The sequence below is a fragment of the Phlebotomus papatasi genome, chromosome 3, assembly GCF_024763615.1.
Source record: "Phlebotomus papatasi isolate M1 chromosome 3, Ppap_2.1, whole genome shotgun sequence".
NCBI lineage: Eukaryota > Metazoa > Arthropoda > Insecta > Diptera > Psychodidae > Phlebotomus > Phlebotomus papatasi.
This window is the reverse complement of record NC_077224.1, coordinates 71,288,645-71,312,974: the sequence shown is the minus strand read 5'-3', so window position 1 is coordinate 71,312,974 and position 24,330 is coordinate 71,288,645. Positions and strand designations below refer to the sequence as shown.

At 32.6% G+C, this 24,330-nt stretch overlaps 1 protein-coding gene across 1 annotated transcript in view; it reads left to right on the top strand.

The window, feature by feature from the left end:
* LOC129808216 (probable G-protein coupled receptor Mth-like 1) overlaps positions 1–24,330 on the top strand; it is a 72,050-nt gene that overhangs the window by 28,313 nt on the left and 19,407 nt on the right. Inside the window, exons 3-4 of the mRNA XM_055858022.1 lie at positions 1,496–1,574; positions 24,221–24,330. Of these exons, the coding sequence (XP_055713997.1) occupies positions 1,496–1,574; positions 24,221–24,330 (189 nt within the window). The remainder of the gene's footprint in view (positions 1–1,495; positions 1,575–24,220) is intronic.

Below are 24,330 nucleotides of genomic sequence, written 5' to 3'. Positions count from 1 at the left end.
GGAGTACCCGCGACGAATTCCCAATTTTCCCTGTAAATCCTCATATGGAGTAGTAGACAGACAGTGCGGACAAAATTTCAGAGACAAATCACAGATTTGACCACTGAGGAAGACGCGTTGAAGCGTCGAAAGCTTTGGCAAAGAATTTTGTGTTTTCCTGTCCTGAAAGGATTGCACCCCCTGACGCATCCGGAGGGAGTTCATCTCCTTGACCTTCGTATTCGTTCTAAATTTCTCTCCCGAAGTATATGCTTAAGTGTAGATCTGTTACAAATAATCGATTTGATGAAACTTACAAAACATCACCTCATAGGACATAGGACCCTTTCATGAAACTTGGTTTGCTTAAATAAAGATAATTTTCACATAAAGTGCTTTGATGAAAATCATATACCTTTGTTTATGTTTCAAAAGATCTACTATGTTTACTAATGTTTAAGGTGAGAGGACAAGATTTGTCTGAAGGCCCCTTTTTGCTTTTTCGGAATATGAGCATATGACGTACTTATACTTACAACGCATTCTCCAGTGTATCTTAATCCTAGGGTAGCCTACATAGCATTGGTTTATATCACGGTATAGTTTCCTTAGATATGGTACAGTGGCACTGAATCTATATTGGACTCTTGATGTTAAAACTCGCTTTTGTAGGTTACAGTGGGGTAATTTTAAACAGAATCCTAATTTTCTGAAATTTTCTCACGGACAAGCAAGAGACTACGAAAAAATACTCTTGAGTGTAAGGCATGTACTCCTTCGTATTTCGCTGGGAGCTCCATTGGAGCTCTCAGTGAACGTTTAATAAATAGGCCTTCTAAAAGAGTTTGGAATAATGATGAAATAATGTAGGTCTAAACAATCTTCAACATAGAATTTTAAAGTCAAATATATTGCAGCTCATTTAGATTTTAATGATTCTAAACTGAAACTTCTAACCGTTCAGCTAATTTAAGGACAAACGGTGCGACGCCATTTTTGTCGCAAAATTCTTCTAAAATTTGATAGCCTGGGGTGGTGTAGGGTTGATGTATGAAGGTATTTCAACATAAAGCTATGATATTATTATTGCTCTAACTTTATATGATAGTTTGAGCAATAAAATGAAAGAAATAATCGTTTTGGTCTGATGGTGTTTCCTCGTGTGAGCAAAGAAGTGTACAGTAAAATGGTCAGTGTCTCTAAAGAGAGTGTATTGACATAATTTCCTGCCGCAAACTCGCTGAGGAATTATATAATTAATCAGATCGTGCAATTATGCACATAAATTCCAAGAAGTTGTGTGATACAAATTCAATGAGGAGTGAGATGTGAAGAAGCGAGAAAAATGATGGGAGAAAATATTTATAAAAAAAAAATCATTTGATGTACGAAAGTATCTTGTTGAAAGATATTTTCTATGATTGATCGATATGGTTTTATAAAATCAGAAGAGAATGAGAGAGAGAGAGAAAAAAATCAGTCACTCCATATGACTTTCTGTTTATTTTCTTTCTAGCCATTTCGATGCACTTCTTCTTCTTGGCAGCTTTCTTCTGGCTCAATACAATGTGCTTCAATATATGGTGGACATTTCGGTAAGATTTACTCAATCTCAATTTTAAATTGATATTTACACAAATGGTGAAAAATATTATTGAGTATACATATTCAATAGAAAAATGTTACCAAACAAAGAATTCTATTTTCAAATGAATTTAACATGTGATTCACTACTTTTATTTATATACACATACATTGGGGAACAGTGATTGAAATCTCTATAAGAGACATTCTTTCTCAAAAAGCAATGTAATATTTTAAATATCTACATATTGGCTTTGTTCATATAACGTAAAATATACACTGACTCTTGTGTACATCGCACAATCCAAGTTAAAGTGTTTCGTTGCCAAAATTTTGGACACTAAGTTGGTGGCAAATTTACAAATAAATAATCGAAAATTGTGTGGTATCAACTATGCGTTCTGCTTCTTTAATAAATTGATGTAAATCAATGTAAAAATGTTAAACCAACAATCATAGCATTTTAATTAAAGACCTCCAAATCATCGAATTACTCCATGTAAACAGTGATTTTGTGTGTGAGTTCTCAGGCTATTTTTTTCTATTGACTCGATCTAATATCCAAAAATTAACGGAAAGACTTGTTATTTTGCATTCATTGTGCTTTTGCGCCTGCAATCTAGGCAAAATAATTTTTGCAATATTTTGGTACTTACGCGACTATAGCTTTGATTCTATTGAACTGATTGCATTCTTCAATGAGAGAAAGTCAAAGGTCTTGAAATGACTGACAAGCCTCTAGAACAGATGGAGTAGGGGAGACCGGGGAGGTTTGGGACAGGGGTAGTGTGGGACAAAGCGAGTTTTTCATTAATTTTTTAAATAAATGGGATTTGACCACTACTCAATCGTAGGCAATATTAATATGTATCTTGACTAAAAAAATGGATATCCTCAGTTTCATTGTTTTAATTCTATGAACACTTTCTTAAAAATTGATAAAAATTGTATTTTTTGATTTCTCTGTTTTGCTCTTTGTATTTTACAACAAAATGGAGAGTAATGCCCAGTTTCTACTGGAAATCTTCATCTTGTGCAAACTTTATCAGTTGAGCAGTTGTTTACAGGGACAATTAAATCATAAATGTCTTGGGAATCAATAATTTATTATCCAAAGGATATTCGACCTTTGCTCAATCCCGTTAAAAGCTATCTTCTCGAAAATTTCTCGAGCAATATCCTCTAAAATTCTCACAAGTTCTCGAGAAAAGGCAAGACGAGAGCTTATTCAGAGAAATAAGGAAAAACTGTGTACTATGCAGTTGTCGTAAAATCAAACAGGAATCCGTGAGAGTGTTCAAAACTTACAGTTGCAAGAAAATCTACTCGTGTGAGGAATTTGATGATCATAATTGCAATACTTAGAATAAAAAAGAAATGAAAGGTAGATGGAAAATAATATGAAAATACTTTAAATAACTGATTGACAATAAATGACTCTACTGTACATTAATTTCTAAGTATGAAAAAAAAGATTTAACATTTTTATTTTGATTAGAAATATTTTTAATATAGTACATAAAATTAATTAACGCGCTCCAATAATGCAAATTATGCGAGAAAAAACGCGTACCAAACATCCCCTTTTACGTCCCATACTGCCCCACATCGGGGGGGTTTGGGACAAAGCGTCAAGTTAAATGTTTTATCTTCTCCAAGAAAACTCAGTTGTTTTCCAAATTTTATCGAGTACTTTTTATAAAGTCAATACCCATAAGTATCCTATAGACCGCATAAAATTGTAATACACTATCGTGATTTTTTGGAATACTGTCTCAAAGTCAAAACATGAAAAAGTGTCCCAAACCTCCCCGGTCTCCCCTACGTAAATTAGACACCAGCGGCGTTACAGTCCCAAATAAATATTTTAAACGAAGATATCTCAAAAATCGAAAGTGTGTTTTATATTGTTTGATAGAGAATTTTGTTAATAAAAATGTTAATTTGTAACCCTTTAGACAGATTGGACCTTACATATGTATATCCTGTCGTGATTTTCCATAAACTTACACAAATAACGACACAAATTCATTCCGGCATTCTTTCTGGACAATTTCCTTTTAATTTTTAACTTCTTGTAACGTACTATTTTAACTTAAATTATATAAACTTTATAAATTATATACTTTACAAATGTTAAAATCTATCATTTGTCTCGTAAAAGAAATAACTTCAAAATATAACTGGGTTAAAAGAAGGCAGTTGCACGTATTGACCATTTGGAGCAAGTTTTACAAATGTGTCAACAAACTGTTGGCCGGTGAAATATGATCAACTTTGGGAAAGCAATTAATTTTAGATATGAAATAAAATTAATTAAAATTTTATGAAATTCATAAATAACATGTATTACAGGCAATTTATTTGCAAAATATAAAAATTTAAAAAGTTATTTTACCTCTCATTTTTTTCCACCTGGTTTCTCGAACATAGATTTGTCAAGAAACTTTTGGCCGATATTGTAACTCAAATATTTCGTATCAAACTTAAAGATGTCTTGATGCTATTTATTTTAATATTCTGCATAAATATTTCAGAATGAAAGATTTACAGATCGTTGGTAAATGCTAAAGAACTGTACTGATTGTCAAGTTTTTCAAATGCTCTTATGTTTTCCAATCTTAGTAAGACCCCACATATCCGATTTATTCAATATTAAATTACTGATAGTCCAACAAAATAAGAAAAAGTGGAGAAAATTTAGCCGATTTTACAATTTTTCCAGTTTTTTCACATTAGGAAAGCAAATGTTTAAAAAAAGGAAGAAATTAAATTAATATTGTGAGCCTCACTGCTAGTGTCATAAATATTGATCTTCAGTTAAATTCGAATCCTAAACACTTATCCTAAATTTGGAAAGAAAAATAGTTTTTTTATAGTATGCGTTTGAGTGCCCTTTAGAGGAATTTCTCAATATTTCTCAGATAAATTCCATTTAACAAGATTTACACGTTTGAATTCCTGTGACAGAAAAGTTCAGGAAAAAAGAGTCACATTCTTGCATAAACTATACACTATCCTATTGGTTGATAAATCTTTCTTTCGAGACTATGTATAGTATACAATTATAAGAGTGTTGTATGGATGATGCGATATGTTTGTTTACAGTGGAGGAGAGAAACAGAAGGGAATTTCTCTGGATTACGTTTTGTCGTCTTCTCATAAATTACTTACCACTTTGATGGAGTTTCTCCCTTTGAGTTTTTTTTCTCTTTTCTCTAATATTTATGTACTTTTCAACTACGGTGACTATTTTTTTTCTTTTTGTTATTCTGCCGAACGTAAAAGTCAATAATTGCTGCATTCCATGGTTTATGAGCGGATTGAAGATGGTTTTTTGAGAAGAGAAATTCCTCAGTGAGATATCTTATCATGGTGTAATTTCTTCTCAATCCTTGGTCTATGCTTGAGAAATGGACTTGAATGTTGATGTAAAAGAGGTACTCTTTAATGTTGCACTGAGTCATCCCCTTAAATGATTGTTTCCAAATGAATTGATTCATTAAAGAAATATTTTTGTTTGAAAGAGGTGCTATGTATAAATGTCTAATTTTGAATTCAGGTTGAGGTAAAAGTTCGTGGAGCGATGTTTGGAAAGAAATGGTAGAATTATCATAAGTGGTTTGTTGTTTAATATCTTTCTTGAGGTTTCATCTCGTAATTTTTCCTTATCACAAACCCATTCAAGTGTATCAGTTCTTTCTTTTTTAAATGGAAAATATTGTGTATTGTGCAATGAATAACCTATTAAATCAATGTAGGGAAAGACTTTCAGGCTTCGTACATACTCTGGCTTCGAACACTTCATATTTTTTTCCATATTCCCTTAATAAATTTTACCTATCTATGGGAATATATTTTAATAGCTAGTCCCAAATCATACATTTTCTGAAAAATTAGTTGAGATTCACTAAAAGGATATGGGAAAAATATGAAGTGTTCGAAGCCAGAATGTGTGCGAAGCCTGAAATACTTCCCTTACTTCGATACGTATTTATTAAAACAAGCACCATTCGATTAAAATGGAGGGTCAAATGTCGTGTTTTTATTATACCTACAGTAGACTCTCGCTCAATCGGCTCTTTTTAAATCTGGCAAAAAATTTTGTTGGCAATTTTCACGTTTGATTTTGATGCAAATTTACTCAAATTCGCTGTAGTTCTTCAAATTTTATCGTGATTCTTTATAATTGAGCGCTTTTGTGGAATTTACAAAGGCTTTGACGCTCAATTCTATCGCTAAACCGGATGATATTTTGCCCAAAATGCCCGATTGAGAGAGAGTCTACTGTATTATCGTTTTTGAACAATCTATTACAAATTGGAGGGGATAGAAGGGCTGGGCGATAATTTGGGTAAGTTAGTTCGGTAGAGAATGTTGACTTGAAGGGAGGTCACCGAAGATCGGAAGTCAATATATCTTACCGCTTGGCAGCCAGGACGGTGCGAAGTTGAAAAAAAATCGATTTCGAATTTTGCTCTCTCTTGGAGTTCGAACAGTTACAATATGCCTCTTTTACATCGAATGTGAAACTATTTAAATTGTTAGTGTCTTGACAAGACGTTTGTCAGATTAGACATCTTGATCTTCATTTTTACTGCTCGAACTCCACAGTGAGAGACTCCTTGTCGCCTAAGAAGTCGTATTTTGGTAGAATTTTGGAAATCGGAAGTTTCGAATTTTTTGACATCATGCTGTTTGTTCGTCTTTGCTTCTGTGCGTCTGTCCGTCCGGCAGTTATCGCGCCTAGAGCCCAAACGGTTACAGGTAGAGGCTTGGGATTTTCGGGGGACCGCTATAAGTCAAGCCTGGAACCATTAACATGCCGCTCATTTACTCCCTACCCCTTCTCTTACCCAGGCTCTCTCTTACCCAGAGCGATTACCGAGGCGGACATTTCGTCCATATACAAAAATCCCGTTGAATCATTTGTAATACGGTTCTCCAAGGTCAAAGGTTAAAAAGGCTCTAGAGAGCGTATTTATAGCGTATTTATCAACTGAATCCCAAATGTTTGGGATTGTTGGAAAATCTTGGAATTCTTGATAAGCTTGAACCGATTCTAATCGGTAATGAACCGGTAATGAGCCGACTCAAAATCGCTTTTTAACATAAAATAAATTCTATTACTCGTAAGTTATTTTTGGCGTTTTTTTTTTTGAGTGGTTCAATCTGTTCAGTAAATCTATTGTGGACCGGTAAGCAGTAAATTGTGTGAAAGTACTTTTGAGGTAAACATCTAAGTTTCGCAAAAGCTGGAATGCTTTGCCACCCTTTTTTTTGATATCAGAATACCAAAATCTAGAAATTTTCCTCACATTGATCTCAGGAGAGACTCATTATTTGCGGAATAATTTATTTTGGATTTTCTTATATTGGGTTTTTTTCTTTCATTTTCGTCCCACGAACTTTCTAGTCAACCACTAGATTTAAATTTCAAGTGTGTCTTCTTTCTCACTTATTCTCTTTTTTTCTGGTGGTGTGAATTTTCAATCAACGATCTCAAGGCAATTTCTCCTTTCCACTTCATTTGGTGTCGTCAATGAAGTGAGAAATTTCCATTTAGGGAAAACCTTCAACCCTTTAGCATTGAAATAAAAAAAAAAATATGCCATCGACTAGTCGTAAATTTTGGGGAGAAATGTTAGTTGAATTTTCCTCTGAAACAGCATTCTTTTCTAGCTCATCTTACAATTTATGAGGCTTATTGGAAAGATTTAGAGCTAATTGAATTATCTGTTTGGGTTATGAAAAATCATTTAGAATGATTTATTTTATTTTCAACAATTTGTTAGGAGTTTTTTCTTCGATTTTTTTTTGATAATCACATGAATTTCGTTATTAATTCAACTCATGAAGTGATATGTTTTTTTTTATTTTGTGTGTGAAACTTGTCAATCACAAAAGAGATTTCCTTTGGATATAAACTACAAATTTCACTGGCAAAATACTCACAATTCATGGCCAAGAAGAGTGTTTGTGATGCGTTCTTTTTTTTTTGGGACAATGAAAGAGATTCATTGAGTATTTGTGATGATGGGTTTTGAAGAAAGAACCAAAAAAAAATGAATGGAAAAGAATAAAGAGACGAAAATTAAATGTGAAGCACTATGAAGAAAAGAGTGAATTGAATTTCAATGAAATATTATTTTATTATTAAAATATACACACATCTCGCAATAATTCTTGAATGGTAATAATAAAGAATGAATACACGGTATATTTTCAACTCCAGCATCTTAATCTAATTTTTATTCATTCTGATTCTCTTTTATTAAAATTCACAATATGATTTTATACAATGGATTCTCTTGTATTTCATACATTCTCTTCTGTCTTCTAATGAATTGTGTGTGGATGGCTGGCATCAGCATCATTTTATATGAGAGAGCAATGTGGAGAGGAAGAAATATTAAAAACAAAAAAAAATTGTTAGAGAAGAACGTATGGTGGGTGCGTCTATGTTATGTTTTGAGAAAGAGAAAATATCATATCTTAGAAGTAGATTTATTATGACCCAATTAATACAAAATTGCAACTTTTGAAGACTATAAAAAGCACCATAGACTCTCCAAAGACTATAAAGATATTGAGGTCGAAATGAAAATTGGAATAATGGAAGAAATATTACAAGATTTGTTTCTTCTTCTATACACAAAAAATACACAAGATATGATTAGAGGAAATAATTTGCACCGAGTGTGTGAGAAAATGTGCCGTAATTTTACAAGTCAAATACCATCATTTTTTATTTTTGTGTATGACTGAAAAGATATAACCAAAATTGATGATGAAGTAAAAGAGACTTCGTTGAATGCTTAGAGTAGCAATCTAGACTTGGACCTTTGAGAAGTTTCTTTGTAATTCTTCTTAACAGTGAGGTGCTTGTATCTACTTCTTAGTAGAAACCAATCTAAGTCATTGTATTTTGACGTTGTTTTGATTTTTACTTTTTTCTTGGACAATTCAGTTTGCAGGACTACTGCACAACGAATCTAGTGTTTTGTCTATTTAACTATTGAAGACTGTTGAAAATGTAGCAAAAGAAGTATAGAGGATACTGAAGCACTACCGAACGCTGTGGCTTTTTAAAATAAATATTAGACTTCAAAGGACGAGAATAAATGGTCAAAATAGTCCAAGCAGTTTAGTAATAAGATTCAGTGTTCGGTGCTACCCCAACACCATGCTCGGTGTTGCCCCAGTTATTTTATAACACACGTCTGTTGGACAATCAGACGCTTTTCGTAGATATCTCAATAGCCTCTACAAATTGTGAAAAAATATTCATCAAAATGAAAGATTTTGTCACGATTTATGGCCAAATATGCAAAAAGAAAAATTAAGTTCTTTAACACTAAACCTACCGACCAATTTTGTTCGTTTTTCGGTCAAATGACAAACAGCGGTAGGGTAGGATACTCAACAAATTTGTCTTGAAAAGAGCGAAAATTTAGTCACTGAAAAATATATTACATGCAAATTTGAAGAGACTCATAAAGTTCGATAGTGACATTGTACCGTTTATAAATATGTGCTAATTTTAAACCGGTCAATTTTACCGGGTTTTGGTAGGTTTAGTGTTAAAATAAATTGCGAGTAATTTTCGTCAAAAATTGAGTTTTGACGGAATTTTGTCTTTGCTCCTTATGGCCTCCACATACTAGACAAATACGGCCATATTTGATAGTTTTTCTATAGAAGCGTAGGCAATTTACCTCAATATGGACATAAATATCTCTAGTATCTAGGCAATTATAGTGGTATAGGCGATTTCCTTAAAAAACCTGTTTTTTTTTTTTGATAAAAAATACTTATAATACGTGAAGACCTTTACTTAAAAATGCTCCATGATGGAGGAAAATTTTTAAAATATGTAAATAAAGTTAAAAACGATAAAATTAGCGTGGTGTATGTTTTTACTTAAAACCTTTAAAAACATGTTATCAAGCATTTTTCTTTAATGGCCTCTCTACACACTCGACAAATTTATGTCCATATTGAAGAAAATTCCCTACACTTGTGCAGGAAAAACTTCAATATGGACATAAATTTCTCTATTATGTAGAGGCCATAAGACCTCTTTTGGAACTTAACACTTTTGGAATAATTTTCGTCAAAAATTGTCTTTTATGGTGTTTACACACTAGGAGCAATTTTCGTGAAAAATTGCCTTTTTTAAAAAATTCTGACGTTTCTGCCAACAAGGATAGGGGAAATTTTCTTTAAAAAGGAATTTTTTAAAGAAATTTCTGCTAGTGTGTAGCGGCTATAGACAGAATTTTGACATTTCCTAACGCAGCAGGTATAAGCGATTTCCTTCAAAAAAGCAATTGTACGAAAATTGCTGTTAATGTGAAGGCGACCCTGTTAACAGCTCTTACCTTTTCTTCACTATTGATTTGAAAAACTCGCAAAGAAGCAGGGAGATTACTTACATTGGCTATCATTTGCGAGTTGGAGCAATAAAAATCGAGTCCATCTATAATTAGTTCTATTTGGGTTTTCTTATTATGAGTTGCAGGAGAAGAAAAGAACTGCCGATTCGGTATCATGTGTGTAATCTAATATTTATTTAGGGAGAGATGATGGAAAGAAAAGAAGTCTTTAATGATCTATTTATAAAACATTTCATATAGCATTTCATTTGCTAATGTTTTTTAACCCTTCACTGCTCGTCATAATAGAGAAACGACTAATTTCTCAGAAAGTACATTAAAACTCTGCACCAGTTTCCTAATTATCATCCATGGTTTGTTTTCGGATGGAGGGCGTCTCTCTTTCAGCCAAAAGTGCCGACATTTGTATACATTTTTTTTTACTATCTCAATATTTAAGTTTGTTCTCTGAATTAAATTACTTTGTTAATTGGGAAGACACTTTTAATTAGGAAATGGGACTTTTAGGTTTGGCGAAGAGGAGAGAGGAAACTTGTGCAATATTGCCTGCAGTATATTTTGTAATTTGCTTTTCCACCCACTAGACAAATTAAATTCATTGCTGTTTTCATTTAATTATGCTTTTGTGTAATATTTTTTTTATATGAAATTAGTAAAGTAGGAAAGTATCAACCTCTGCATCTTTTTGTATAATTGAATTAGTGAAGGCACAATTTTGGATTAGAGCGAAAGGTTGAGTTGAGATCCGCTTGATGTACTTTGAGGCGTTAATCTTTTGATTTTCGAAGGCGTTGAAATGCTAGGGAAAGGTGGGGAAATTTAGCACATTAATGATCTTTGAAAATCGACGTTATTAGGACAATAATTCGGTATTTGGGAATTATTGAATTATTTTTTCCAGCAATCTTTGTAAAATATTTAAAGTATTAAGGTTTCTGCATAATTTGACTATTTTGCTGACTTTACTTTTCTCTTGATTTAACTTTTCTCAGGGAAATTCTAATATGGGTTTTAAACAATACTTAACAAGAAATTTATCAATCAATCATATTGCTTGCCACATTATAAAAAATATTCACACGATTTAAACTAAATTGCTGTAACTACGCTCTATTTTTATTTTTAAAAAATCGGTATATCAAATTTAATATAAATAAAGAACATATTCAAGAGAAATAAGCGCATTACACATTTGATATATAAATTTAAAAAAAAAAAATAACTGAGAAACTACCGCATCCTTTTTTACTGCTTCTTCAAATAATAGAAGTTTGTAAAATCATTACTGGATGCGTTGATATCTCAAACACATTTTCCGGATAACATAATAAGTATACTTATTAAGTACTTAGTAAGTGCTTAACCTAATGCAATATCTTAAATTTTAAGAAATTGAAGAACGGCACCAAATGTATGAAAATAAGACAAATTCAGTAACACCTTATCTTGTGTTAATCGAGATGTTATAACTGTCCTTTACACATATAGAATGAGGAAAACTTAATATTTTCCGACTTAGATAAATAGATTAATTTTGGGGCCAGCGAGTGTCGTCAATCCATACACTTTCAGTTCCTCTTCTGGTCCCAAACCTCGGCGCCAGTCGCTCTATCCTTCTCGTTCATCATGTCCTGGCCAGATCGCCCGCTGTATTCAGGTCTCCGTTTGGGCTTCTTATACATCCCCTTTTTCGGCTGTCCTTTACTTACGTGTTTTATGTAGTGAGTCAGCCAGTCATTCTGATAAATTCCCTTATGGCCTCTATACACTAGAACAATTTATGTCCATATTGAAGCAAATTACCTACGCTTGTGTAAGAATAACAATCAAATATGAACATTTTTTCTCTAGTGTGTAGAGGCCATTAGACAAGTTGGTTTGAATTTTGGAAGGCCATTCCACTCTAGCACCACTTAGACAAGTAGCGCTCGTCTGGTGTTATAAGGGCTCGGTATTGGACAGTCACATACAAAATGTAGGACCCGTTTCCTCAGCGTTTTTGCAACGTATAGAGGTTGTACTACATTAAACATGGCTACTACTCCGTTCTTTTCTTATCCACAAGTGGCATGAACAGTGTGAACTCGCTATGGTGATACAGATCGCTTGGTGTTGTGTGAATAAGTCCTCCAGGCTCGGGACCGATGAATTCGGTCTTTGCTTCTAGCACCACGAAGCAATCGGCCTCTTCATTACCCGCAATGTCACAGTGGCCAGGCATCCAATGTAGACCGATCTCACAGGTAAATGAGATCGCTTTTAACATTTTCTAGCACTCGAGCATCAGCTAAGACCGGGAGTTGTTTCCTGATATGGAAAGTAAAGCTGTTCTGCTAGTCAGAGAATGTTTATTTTCTTCCCAGAAACATCAGATTCGGTCAGGCTTTGAACCCAATTAAGATTACTGTGAATTCGGCCTGGAATTATTATTATTAATTGTATCGAGATATATTCATTACAAAGGTAATAATTTTTTTACAATGTTCATATCCCGTGTGAGAAGAATCTGCTAGTCCGTTCGTAGACTCGCCCAGGAGCGCCTTCCCCGCATTCTGGATGTGTCTTCCATGCTCCCGGAGTTGTTGGGCGTAGCCGGTGCATTTTATTATGTTATTAACATTATGAAAATTGCCTAAATTAGACATTCAGATCTTTGCACCGGCCGGACTCGAACTCACAACAGTAAGTCGAGCCGGGGAATCGATCCGTCCAAGAGCCAACGATCTTGCCTAATGCACCACTGATTCCCCGGCTCGATGGCTTGGAATACAGCAGTAGTATACTGGCCGAGTGGCACTGACGCGCCAATTCTGAGCTCTTTATAGTGGTACTCGGCACCTGAGGAGCCCTCTCTTTGATGCTCCCTTCCTGGTATCTTCGCAGTCAGCTATTGAGTGTAGTATAGCTTTTAGGTCTCTTTTCTGACTTACCTGACCTAAAGTTCAAAAATTATTGGCCTATTTCCTCTGTTCTTAATTAACATTTTGACCTACACTTTTTTTTTTAAATATATCGGAGATCCCTATGCCATGTCAGTTGAAAAGTTCAAAGTAATTTTTCTCAAATCTCCAGACAGTGTTGTTACGATTCTGGGTGCAGGGTAAATTTTTCATCCCCTCACGACCACCCTCAATTGACTAACAACAGAATGGAAGGCGAGATGAGCTTCTTTCTTCAGGAAAAACATCAGAATTCGTTTTGATGCTTTTTTTTTGACTTTACTATGGAGAAGTGGGACATCCTGAATTGGAGAGTTTTTGAAATACGACTTTGTATTTTAGTATCACAATTGATTTGTGGTGCTAAATTATATCATGGGAGGGGGAAGTGGGGCACCTTTGAAATTGAGATTTTTCATCTATTTTTAAATAAAATTGAGCCTTATTGTGATATAATTTAGCTGCACAAACAGATTGAGAAGCTAAATTACATTATAATAAGGCTCAATTTTATTTAAAAATAGATGAAAAATTCAAATTTCAAAGGTGCCCCACTTCCCCCTAAGGTCCAATTCCATTTAAAAATAGGTGAAAATAGCCCTATTTCAAAAGTACCCCAGTTCTTCCTATATGCGTAACTCGACAGAATAATAACCTTAAAGATAAAAAATGCTTTCTTTAGGAAAATTACACATAAAACCGCAATAGTATTTTTGAAATTATCTATCAGCCCCTTTGGTTTTATTTTACTTTTCGTTCAAGACGCATTTTTCGCCTTCTTGCAGACCTTGAGCAATTTGTTTATCCAAACGAGAGCTTAACAAAGAAAGTCACTTGATCTCTACGAGTAAATTAAAAAAAAAGAAAAAAACGAAAGGAATAACTGAATAACAATTAGTAAATAAAAAAAAACATGAACTCAAGACAAATATTCAATTGAATTGGAATATTCAGAAACAAAGACATGACCTAAATATTTTTGGTGAATTGCTGCTGAAAATTTTAGTTTAACCAGAATTTATTTAAGAAATATATTTGTAATAAATAAACATTTGTTCAGCCTTTCTCAAATTATCTGTTGTATTTTCACATATATTTTATAGACAACAAAGAAGCTTGTGGCAATTATTTATGATAGTGCAAAAGTAACTAAATGAAAATTTTAATGGTATTTGCTACTCAATTCGATGCATCACCAGATAGTGACTTTCTAATTAAAATTTTGTGTGTGTTGAGAGAGAAATGGGTAGGGTGTGAGGAAGGCTAGAGAGATGCAAGAAAACAGAAGTAAATCACTTGTGTCGTTTAGATAATTTAATTCACTGTCCAATAAAATATAGTAAAGTCATGAAGAGTTGAGGATTTCTGCGAAGAAAAGTTATTGAACAGAGTTAATATAGAGAGAAACACGAAGATTTTGATGGTTACACACAGTGAAATTTCTCAAAGGCGCTAAAATATTCCTGCAAAGAGAAATTTATGTGACATATTTGACAAACGATAAATCTCTAAGGGTTAAGTAATATTTAATTTATTCATGCTCACACACACCTCAAGTGTTAGAGGCAGTTTTTTTTCTTCAACCAATGTTGTAACGTGTCATTTTGTGCTGACAAGAATTTTTCTTAATGGCCTCTTCCAAATGATTATAAGCAGTGGTGCATATCTTAACTTAAGGATGATATTTGAGATCATTTCAAGTGATGCAGCGAATTTTCATGTCATGGAATTAATGATTTCAGCTTCTTTTTAACGTTATTTTTTTCTCCCTCTGGTTGTTTATTTAAATAAATATGCTTATGGATTTATTTATTTTTTAACACTTCTTCCTCACTCATGGGAAAAAGATATGAAGAAAAGTCACAAAATCACTTTCGCTTCTCTGAATATTTGTTTTAGAGGTGAAATTTTACTGTTTTTTCTGTATTCACTCCTGTTGAGATGTTTAGTGTGAGAACTTGTTGGCAAATTGCTTTAATCATTCATTTTATTATATATTTAGCCTCGTGATGGAATAAATATATAAACACTCAGATAAAGATGCATAGCTAAAGACTTCTTCACTTTGCGAGTTTACATGATTTTTCAATGGAAGAAGGAAAAATATTTCCAAATAAATAAAATTGGAGGGAAATTAAAATGTTGTTTATTGAAAATTTGTATAAATATAAAAATTTCAATAAGGTTTGACTACCATTATTTTAAAATATTGTAAATATTAAGTTAATTATCTTTTTAAGTGATAGATAAGTGATTATTAAAAATACTTTATAATTCTATAATTCAAATCTTGTTTTTGAAAGGAAGAATTTTTTATAAAATACACAGAAAAAAAACATTTAGTCAAATTGTTCGTACATGTTTGTGCATTCCTACTAGGTCTTGCGATTCCGAAACGCTTCTAAAGCGTATAATCCACTAAAAAGTTTGTAAAAATTGGTACATTTTCACAAACATTATTCGTAACGTTCGTAACATAATCACTTGACTTTACTCACCACTTTTTTGTACTTTTACAAACATTTTTTTTGTAAATGTTTGGAAACTCACAGAAAAATGTTTATTAAATTTTGTCATATGTTTGTAAAAAATGTTTGTAAAACAACAAAAAATGCTCGTTAAATTATTGGGGTACGAACAAAGTTTGTGAAAAGTACAAACTTTTACTAACTTTCTATTGAGTTACACGCTTAACGAGCATTTTGTAATGCCCAACACACAATAACTTTTGTTTAGTAAACATGTTTTTGACATTTCAATGATAGTGAGTGAGATCTAGATCTGGTCATCTCGCTCACCCTCATGGGAAATTTAGAATACATGTTTACAAACAAAAGTTATTGTGCGCTGGACATAAGTCCTCAGAAAGAATTTACAAATATTTACGAACAAGTTTACGAAATTTATTTTTCTATGCAGTAAAGGCCTCTACTCACTAGGAGCAGAAAAATGCTTGTAAAATTTTGTCATTTGGTTGAGTCCAATGTTTGTAAAACAGCATAAAATGTTCGTTAAATTATTGGGTTACGAACAAAGTTTGTAAAAAGTGCAAACTTTTACTAACTTTCTATTGGGTTACACGCTTAACGAGCATTTTGTAAGTCTCCAGTAGGAATTTACAAACATTTACGAACAATTTTACGAAATTTATTTTACTATGCAGTATAAGACAAAATATTTGTCAAATAATTATTCTTCAAAAAAAAATATTTGCAAATTCTAATTTTAATATTCCTCTTAAAAAGATTTTTAAAAAAAATCTAAATTTACATAGTTTTTGCCCTAGTTAAATAGTAAAATAATTTTAAATTTTCAAAGGTGATAATCTTCTCGTTCCAGCCGTATTTATCACTTAAAAGTTATAACTTTTATTTTGATTTAAAAAAAAACGAACAATCGTATTTTATAAAAATTTTGCATAAGATAAAGTTAAAGGTTTTTATTCTATTTTTAAATGGATCTGCAGCAGGTTAAAGGTTTTAAGAAACCTGATATTTAAGATCCATACGAATTATCTTTAAAAGATGTATTTAAAGGCTCGGTTCGTCGTTCTTAATGAGTAAAGTTAAATTTAGCCACATTTGTCAAGTTTCGATGTTCTGCTGAACTTTATGTTTTTCTATTAAATGTGTTTCATTTGTACCAAAATGTGCCAAATGATTTTGTCAAAATGCGCCAAAATCTCTAGAATTTAAAAAGTAATGCTCTATTCAATGCCATTTACAAAAATTCGGGTTTTTCAAAATCAGTGCCAATATGTTCTAAAATCAATGCCACGATATCATTAATTCTGTAGCAGAATTCGAAGTCAATGCCAAAATTGATCTAATTTTGAGAGATTTTGGCACATTTATGGCTTAGATTTTAATGCCATTGTTCTTGAATCATTCTGCTTCAAAATTACTCAACTTGAGGTAATTTTCTAATAATCGGAGTGTTCTGAAAGTCGAACTATGAGAGGCGCTAAGAAGTTAAGCTGTTTTTTTTTAAGTGTTTGAAAAATTCTTATGAAATTTTACTGATTTCCAAATGTGGTTTTAAGAGATTTTATATTGTTTAAAATATTTCTAGTTGATTTTTAAATCTTATTTTAATAATTTTTTCCCTTCTTTTTTTTAAGTTTATCGTAGAGCTTTAGAAATGCATTTACAGCACCTTTTTTCTCGGTGTAACAATGATGACTCTGCCGCCAGACAATAATTTTCCAGATAGAAATTCATACTAATAATTGCAGCATATGTTGCAATAAATTCTACTATAATAATAATAAAAAAAACTTCAGTATTCAATAATTTCAAGATCATTTAATTGTACTACTTTTATGCTGAATGGCAAAGAAAAGATGCTTTTCATTCCATTTGCTGAATTACTTGACATTAAACATTTTCCTACATATCGACTGAATTCTTTGATATATTTCTTGGAAGTTAATTAAAGCTCCAAGTGAAGTATAATCTAATGGACAAGAAATTTTATGCATTGCGCATTTGAGTGTGAAAAAGTATATACAGAAGTGCGCGATTTTAGATGTCTTCTATATAGTTTCGAAAGGTTGAATATTTTTCTCACATTGCGTCTCAATAGCAAAGTAGTTGAACTTTCTGGTGTGGAATTTGAACCATGTTGGTGTGTGAAAGAAACAAGACGACCTTGTCTCGTAACAATTTGAAAGAATTACGATTATTTTTTTTGTGCTTCTCTACATCTTATTATGTTTTGTGGAATTATATCTTTCTCAAATGGATTTTAAATTGACTTCTTTTCTTTCGATATTGAGATTTCTTTTTTTTTTTTGCCTTTTAAAATTGGTTTCCGTGTTAGATTTTTCAATTGGGGTATTCTGATAGAATTTTAGCGTGTTCTGCGGAGAGTTAATTGTTGTTAGATGGGGGATTCTGCAATGGAGGGAGATTTATGATTTATTGCATGGAACAAGTGGTATTTACATTTTTGATTTATTAAGCTATCGAGTGTGTTGAAATCCCGCGAGAGCTTTCTAAAATGTTCAGGGACAATTAATCTGGATTAGATTTTTGTGACATCATTGAGATTAAAGTCTGTATTTGAGTTCAATAACTCTTTTGCTCTTAACCACAATCTTTTCGTAACCAAGGATCTAGTATATTTTGTAACTGAATTAAATCTAATTTGAAATTTGCACAATATTCTTTGGAAAAAGCTTACAAAGTGAATGTAGAAAGTGAATTTTTCCTTAACCTCATGGTGTTATTTGATCAGTAGGTTCATTTTAAAAATTGCAGATTATGTTATACCTAACCTTCAAGATACAGAATCTCCTGAACTGCCGTGTAAAGAAATTTCTAATTAATTAATTATACTCAAGAACGTATATTTTTTCTCAAAATGTTTCTTAAATTGCGAAATGAAGACTACAAATCCCTTTATTTACAGTAGAGTTCCTCAAATTTGAACATTTGGGGGGTATAGATGACATTTCTTACTCCTCAAATGTGAACGATATTTTCAAAAACGTAACGGAATTCATGTGAAATGCACTTTCCGTCAATTAAGATAAACAACTTTAGAGAATATATCAATGTAATTTATTGTGAAATAACTTAAATTTGTTGCGGAAGTTAATATAAAACGATAATATTGAGGAAATACCAGAGAAAAATGGACCTCCACGCAAAACTTTCTTCACATAACCTCAAATTTTACTTTTTGAACTCAACTGTCGTTCAAATTTGAGGAGTTCAAATTTGAGGAACTCGATTATATTTATTGGATATCCCTTTATTGGACCCCTAATAAAAAAGAGACATCAAAACGATTTAAAATAAACCGAATTTCATATTAAAATCTTTCTGATTGTGGCAAAATCTGTAAAAAAATATTGTCTGATATTTTCGAAGTTTGAAATACTTGTTGATGGTTATGTTTAACACAACGTGACTTTGCAGAAAGAAAACTAAATAAGAACATTAAGCTCATGAGCTAAGGCAACATAACCTAAAATGATCATTCTTAAGCCTTGGACAGACTTAGGACATAAACCGAGAGACGGCTTAATGGAAAACCGATGGGAATGTAGTCAAATTTTGATTGAGCCGTGTCTCAGCTTAATCCGTAAGTATGTTCAGTACATTATCCTAAAAACAACTTAAAAATGATCATTGCTATGTTGTAATACTTTTATTAGAAATTAAACGGTTTTACATGTTAAGGCCTTTAAGATCTTGCACTAATTTGAGGTTTGATTAAGGAAATATTGGGTATCCCGGAATTATGCACCTGACGAGATTATGCACACACAATTGTGAATATTTGCCTACCATTGGGAGCTAATATTTGCAATACGCCTTAATGTATACTATTTTATGATGTAGGAAATATACTTTCTGTTTATTTATCAGACAAAACTTTAATTTCTCTTATTAAGGTACAATATAAAAGGTAAAATATTAAGGTAATATTTTGGAATTTAGGTCAAAAAATATGTAGTAATAGTGCATTTTTTAACAGTTAAACATTTACGTTCTGACTACTTTACCTCCCTGCAGTACTCGTTCTATTGTCATAAATAATATTTTAAATTGAAAAAATTTAAATGTGCATAGTCCCGGGACCCCTTTTAATACAGAATTTTATAAAGACATATTAGGTGAGATTCTTAACAATCTCACCTACTATAATCCTAACAAAATTTCATGTCGTCCGATCGACCTCAAACTTGGCCAAAATGTGTTTCAGCACTTCCTGATCACGAATATATATGTGGCTAATTTACGTTCCCGGCCGGCCGGCCGGCCGGCCGGCCGCTCTTTGGAGCTTAATAGCTCCTAAACTAAAAAAGATATCGACTTGCGGTTTTCGGCAAAGGTTATATATCGGGTGAAAATTGCAACTTGGTGCATTGACCCCCCACCCCCCACCCCTTCTTCCGCCATTTTGAAGACCCCCCTTTTTTTGTTTTCTCAATAGCTCCGCCCCTATGGCATCGAGCGGGCTCAAATTTTAGTATGTTATAGCTGGGCCTTAGAGCTTTCCATCAATACCAAACTTAAGGTCCCCCGACCCCCCTGACCCGAGCTATAAGGGTCCAAAAAAAATTTCTTAAAATGGCCATAACTCCGGTTCCAATCGTCAGAATTTAAAAAGTGAGGGCTTTTTGGAAAGCTCTCGTGAAATGCCACTTCCCCTTCTAACATCGCAAGTTCATAAAACCACCGCTAGGGGCGCTTTTTTTAAAAAGAAAATTTTTAAATCTTAAAAGTTAAATAACTCAAAAATTCCATTGTGCATCGGGCTGAAAATTTAGTATGTTGTAGCCGTTGATTATACCTATCAAACAAAAAAAAAACCTTAAGTCGATCCATAACCCCTGATCCGAGCTATAAGGGGTCAAAGTTCGAACATTGACCGGCCTCTATCTCCGGTTCTAATTAACATAGCGACCTAAATTTTACCTTTTTGGTTTCGTCTCGATGAGCACTTTCAGATGGAAGTTCAAAAAGTCACCACAGGTGGCGCTGTGATAGCGTCAAAATTCATCGAAATTCAAAGTCACTTTTCTCAAAAACGGCATTGTGCAAGTTAATGAAATTTTAGTATGTTGTAGTCCAGTCTAGGACGTTTCCAAAATGGTGCGTATGTGCGCTGTGGTTTCAATAGAACCGGAGATATGAGGGGTCAAAGTTCACGAAATTCAAAAAATCATATCTCCGGTTCTATGTGACCGATTTTGATGAATGAGGGCTTAAACGAAAGATCTCACCAAATGCTACAACTTTCTAGAATATTTGAACTTCGTGGGACCAACACCAGGGGCGCCACAGTCGAAAAACCAATTACAATATCACATAACCTCAATTATCTCGACTGTCGCTGAACCGATTTTGATGATTACTTCGACATAATTGTAGAGCACATTTGTCTCTACATTTCGTCCATATATCATTTTCCGCTCAGACTACGCTATCACTCCGATTTTGCCGTTTAAGTGTGAAAAAAATTATTTTTCCCATAATAACGCTTTGAAATCACTCAGATGCCAATTTGACTGCCTCTACTCCACCAAGACACTTAAAATAGGGTTTTAAATGGAAAGTCCCACAAAAGACAACAATTCTTTAATATAGTTGAAGTTCAACAAATGACTACCTGGGGAACTCTGGATGAAAAAACGAGTTAAGAAACAAAAAACCTCGCTTATCTTGGCTTCTGAGTAATCGATGAGATCAAATTCTACAGCAAAATTATAGAGAACATTCTGGTCTACATTTCACCCATATAACACTTTTCTGTCAGTTCATCCAAATCCTTGATATTTTGGTTTAAATACAAAATTTGTATAACTTCACGAATTTGATTCAAGATAACTGAATGGCGTCTCCCAACTTCAGCTCTAAATCGAATTTGCATGCACTCCGAGTTAGCTCACGTTAAGAATCTCACCTACATAAGCCGGTTAGGATTATCTGTCCCTTTTGAAATTTACTTGAAAATTTCGATATCGAATCGTTTTTTTTTATTGAATTAAAAAATCTTAAATTTCTTAATAAAGTTTAACACGTTTATAAAGTGATCGAATTAGGTTTTTTTAAAAGCTTTCATGCAAATATCTTTAATTTGATTTCTTTTGAGATGATTCTTAAATGTTACGTTACTTTGAGGTTATATCTCTACATAACCTAAATTTCTACCATATTCCGTAAAATGCAATTTATGTTAATCGTTTTTAAGTTTATCCATTGTAATTTTCCTCCACTAAAATTGCTGGATACTAGCCCCTTCACTAAGGATTACGTGTATAAATCTGTGCAATTGAGGTGCGTGTGGATCTTTTGAAGAGATTTCCTGTTGAGACGATGTAAAACGACAGATGAAAATGTCTCGCAAAAGCGCATGAAAAGAGAAAGTCTAGAGGAAGGTATTATAAGCTCCCTATATAATTTCCCATTATTAAATAATTACGTGCCATGCTAATAAGTACAGTAGAGTGAAAATATTTTTCAGGTGTATTTTCAGTGAAAATGAAATGAATGAAAATGAAATTAATCTGGAGGGTGAATGCACATAACCGCTTTTTTTTGCTGTTGCTGACACTTAAATTAATGTTGAAATATTTTCAGAGTGGGTAATTTTTTTCTCTTTTGCAAAAGAAATATGCATGGCCATTGAGGAAGGTGAAATTTGAATACAGAAACAATTGCAGTATTTTGTGCAATTTTATTCCATCTTCCCAGCAAAGGTATAACCCGCGCTATGATGTTGCACTGGGAATTCTGTTCCCACTGCTGAAAGGTGTTCTTTCAGCAAAATTTGCACATTCTATATGGATAGAATGTGACATTTTCCTAGAAATTTTATATTTAATACCTTCTTAGATAGTAAATATATACATTTTCCCATAGTGTGGGAAAATTGTGTTCTTGTTCCCTTGGAAATTGGTCGATGTTGCAGATTCAAAAACTGCTTAGGCTTTTAAATATTAAGATAGCTGTTGCTAGCGATGTTACAGTATAGTACATTCTATCTGTATTTATACAGATTTCTTTACATATTGAGTAAGCAAAGTAGAAAATGATTGCAATAAATAAATTTGCATTCATAAAATTTTACATTCATTTGCTAACAGTATCCTGATTGTTGAGGTTATGTTTTAAATCTGATTTCCAGCTTTAGTGGTATCAGCATGTACCAACAAACACTCAGGAATTATTTACTGAAAAATCGAATTTTAGGTACAAAAAAGGACGAAATATTTAAAATAAACGTTATAAACAATAACCTTAACCTTAAATAAATCAATAAAGCTTAACCTTTTAATTCCGTTAGAACTATATAAAAATGATTAATTTCGTGCAAACATCACTGAAGGCTACTTCTACATGAATCACAGAACCAGGTTCTACTGATTTCAAAGCCTCATTTAATAACTTGAGCCTTATTCTTAGAATGAAACATCGGAATTTATTTGATTACTTCAAAGTTAGGTTATGTTTCGTTCTTTAGAGATTTTAACCATTTTCCGGACTGTTTTCAGTAGTTTTTCTCAGTAACTATTGGAAAATCACTAGTTTGACTAATTTGAATGTTATTTTTACACAAAAAAAAACTTAACAAAATTATGAAAAACCAGAGACTTCTGCAGGAGTCGTTGATATAACCTAATATCAAATGATTTATTTTTTTTAAGTTTAATAAAATATGGATCTGCTTGAACAATAAAAGCATTTCCAATACATATTACCTTTAAGAATTTAACAAGAACAATAAATTTTATTTCTTATGAAGATGTATAAGAAAGTTAACAAATTCTAACCCCTAATACTTTATCAAACTCTTATTCAAGCTCTTATTCTAAAAACTTACCGATTAAGACTATCTTGAAAGGATATATATATACAAATTTCACCCAGACACAAGATCTAAAATTTATAAGACATATCTTCTATATTTTTAGGTTATGTTTGCATAACCTTAAACTTTAAACTAAAATATTTGAGTTTGTTGGAGGTTATGTTATGAAACATAAACTTGTATAGATGTTTTTTTACTAGTCTTCATTGGAGTATACGAACAAGAATTTGAACCGATTTTGTTTAGTAGGATGATTTTCAAAAAGGCACAGAATGTTCAAAATTTTGAGGTTATGTCCCAATTATTATAACGACTGACTCTAATTAAATTAGAAATACTTTAATAATTTTCTTATGAAGATTTCGTATAATTGGAACTTTAATGAATCATAAACGGCAAAATTGCAAGTTTGCGTGATTTTTTTTACTTGAAAAGTTTGACACGAAATCTTATGTCTACCGAAAATCACAAAAATCTCGAAGGTATGAGAGATTTTTTATGGTTATGTCGTGATAGAAAAATCAAGTTTTATATGTTTGAGGTTACGTTCAGAATCTTTCAATGCTTTTAAATGGTACAGTTCATTGTGGTTGCTAATGAACCGATCATGGAGACTAATCGGCGCCGATTTGCCGATCTGGCAGTAATGGTTCATTCGGTAATTTTAAAAGATACCATCATGGATAAATCTATGTAGTATTTATTTACGTATGAATTTCATTTATTTACATGATCGTGTAATATAAGCATTACATTGACTCTAACCATCTATAAAGTATTGAAAAATTTCACGATAGCCTTTTAGGAATAAAAGAAAAATGATGGGTTTGTGTTTGGGTGTTGGTGAAAGAATGGAAAGAGAGATGGAATGGAGAATAAAACATGAATATTCGTGCTTAAATGCATCTTAGCAGCTTTCTTTATTCACGTCCTTTCATCTCTTTTTGATTCTTTTATTTTTCATCATATTTTTCTTTTCCTTATACTTTGCAGAGACTTCCGTCCCACGACTCTCGAGAGGAGCCAAGAACTGTGTCGATTGCGTCTCTATGAAGTTTATGCATGGGGTGTACCTCTACTTTTCTCCGGAGTTGCAGCAATTC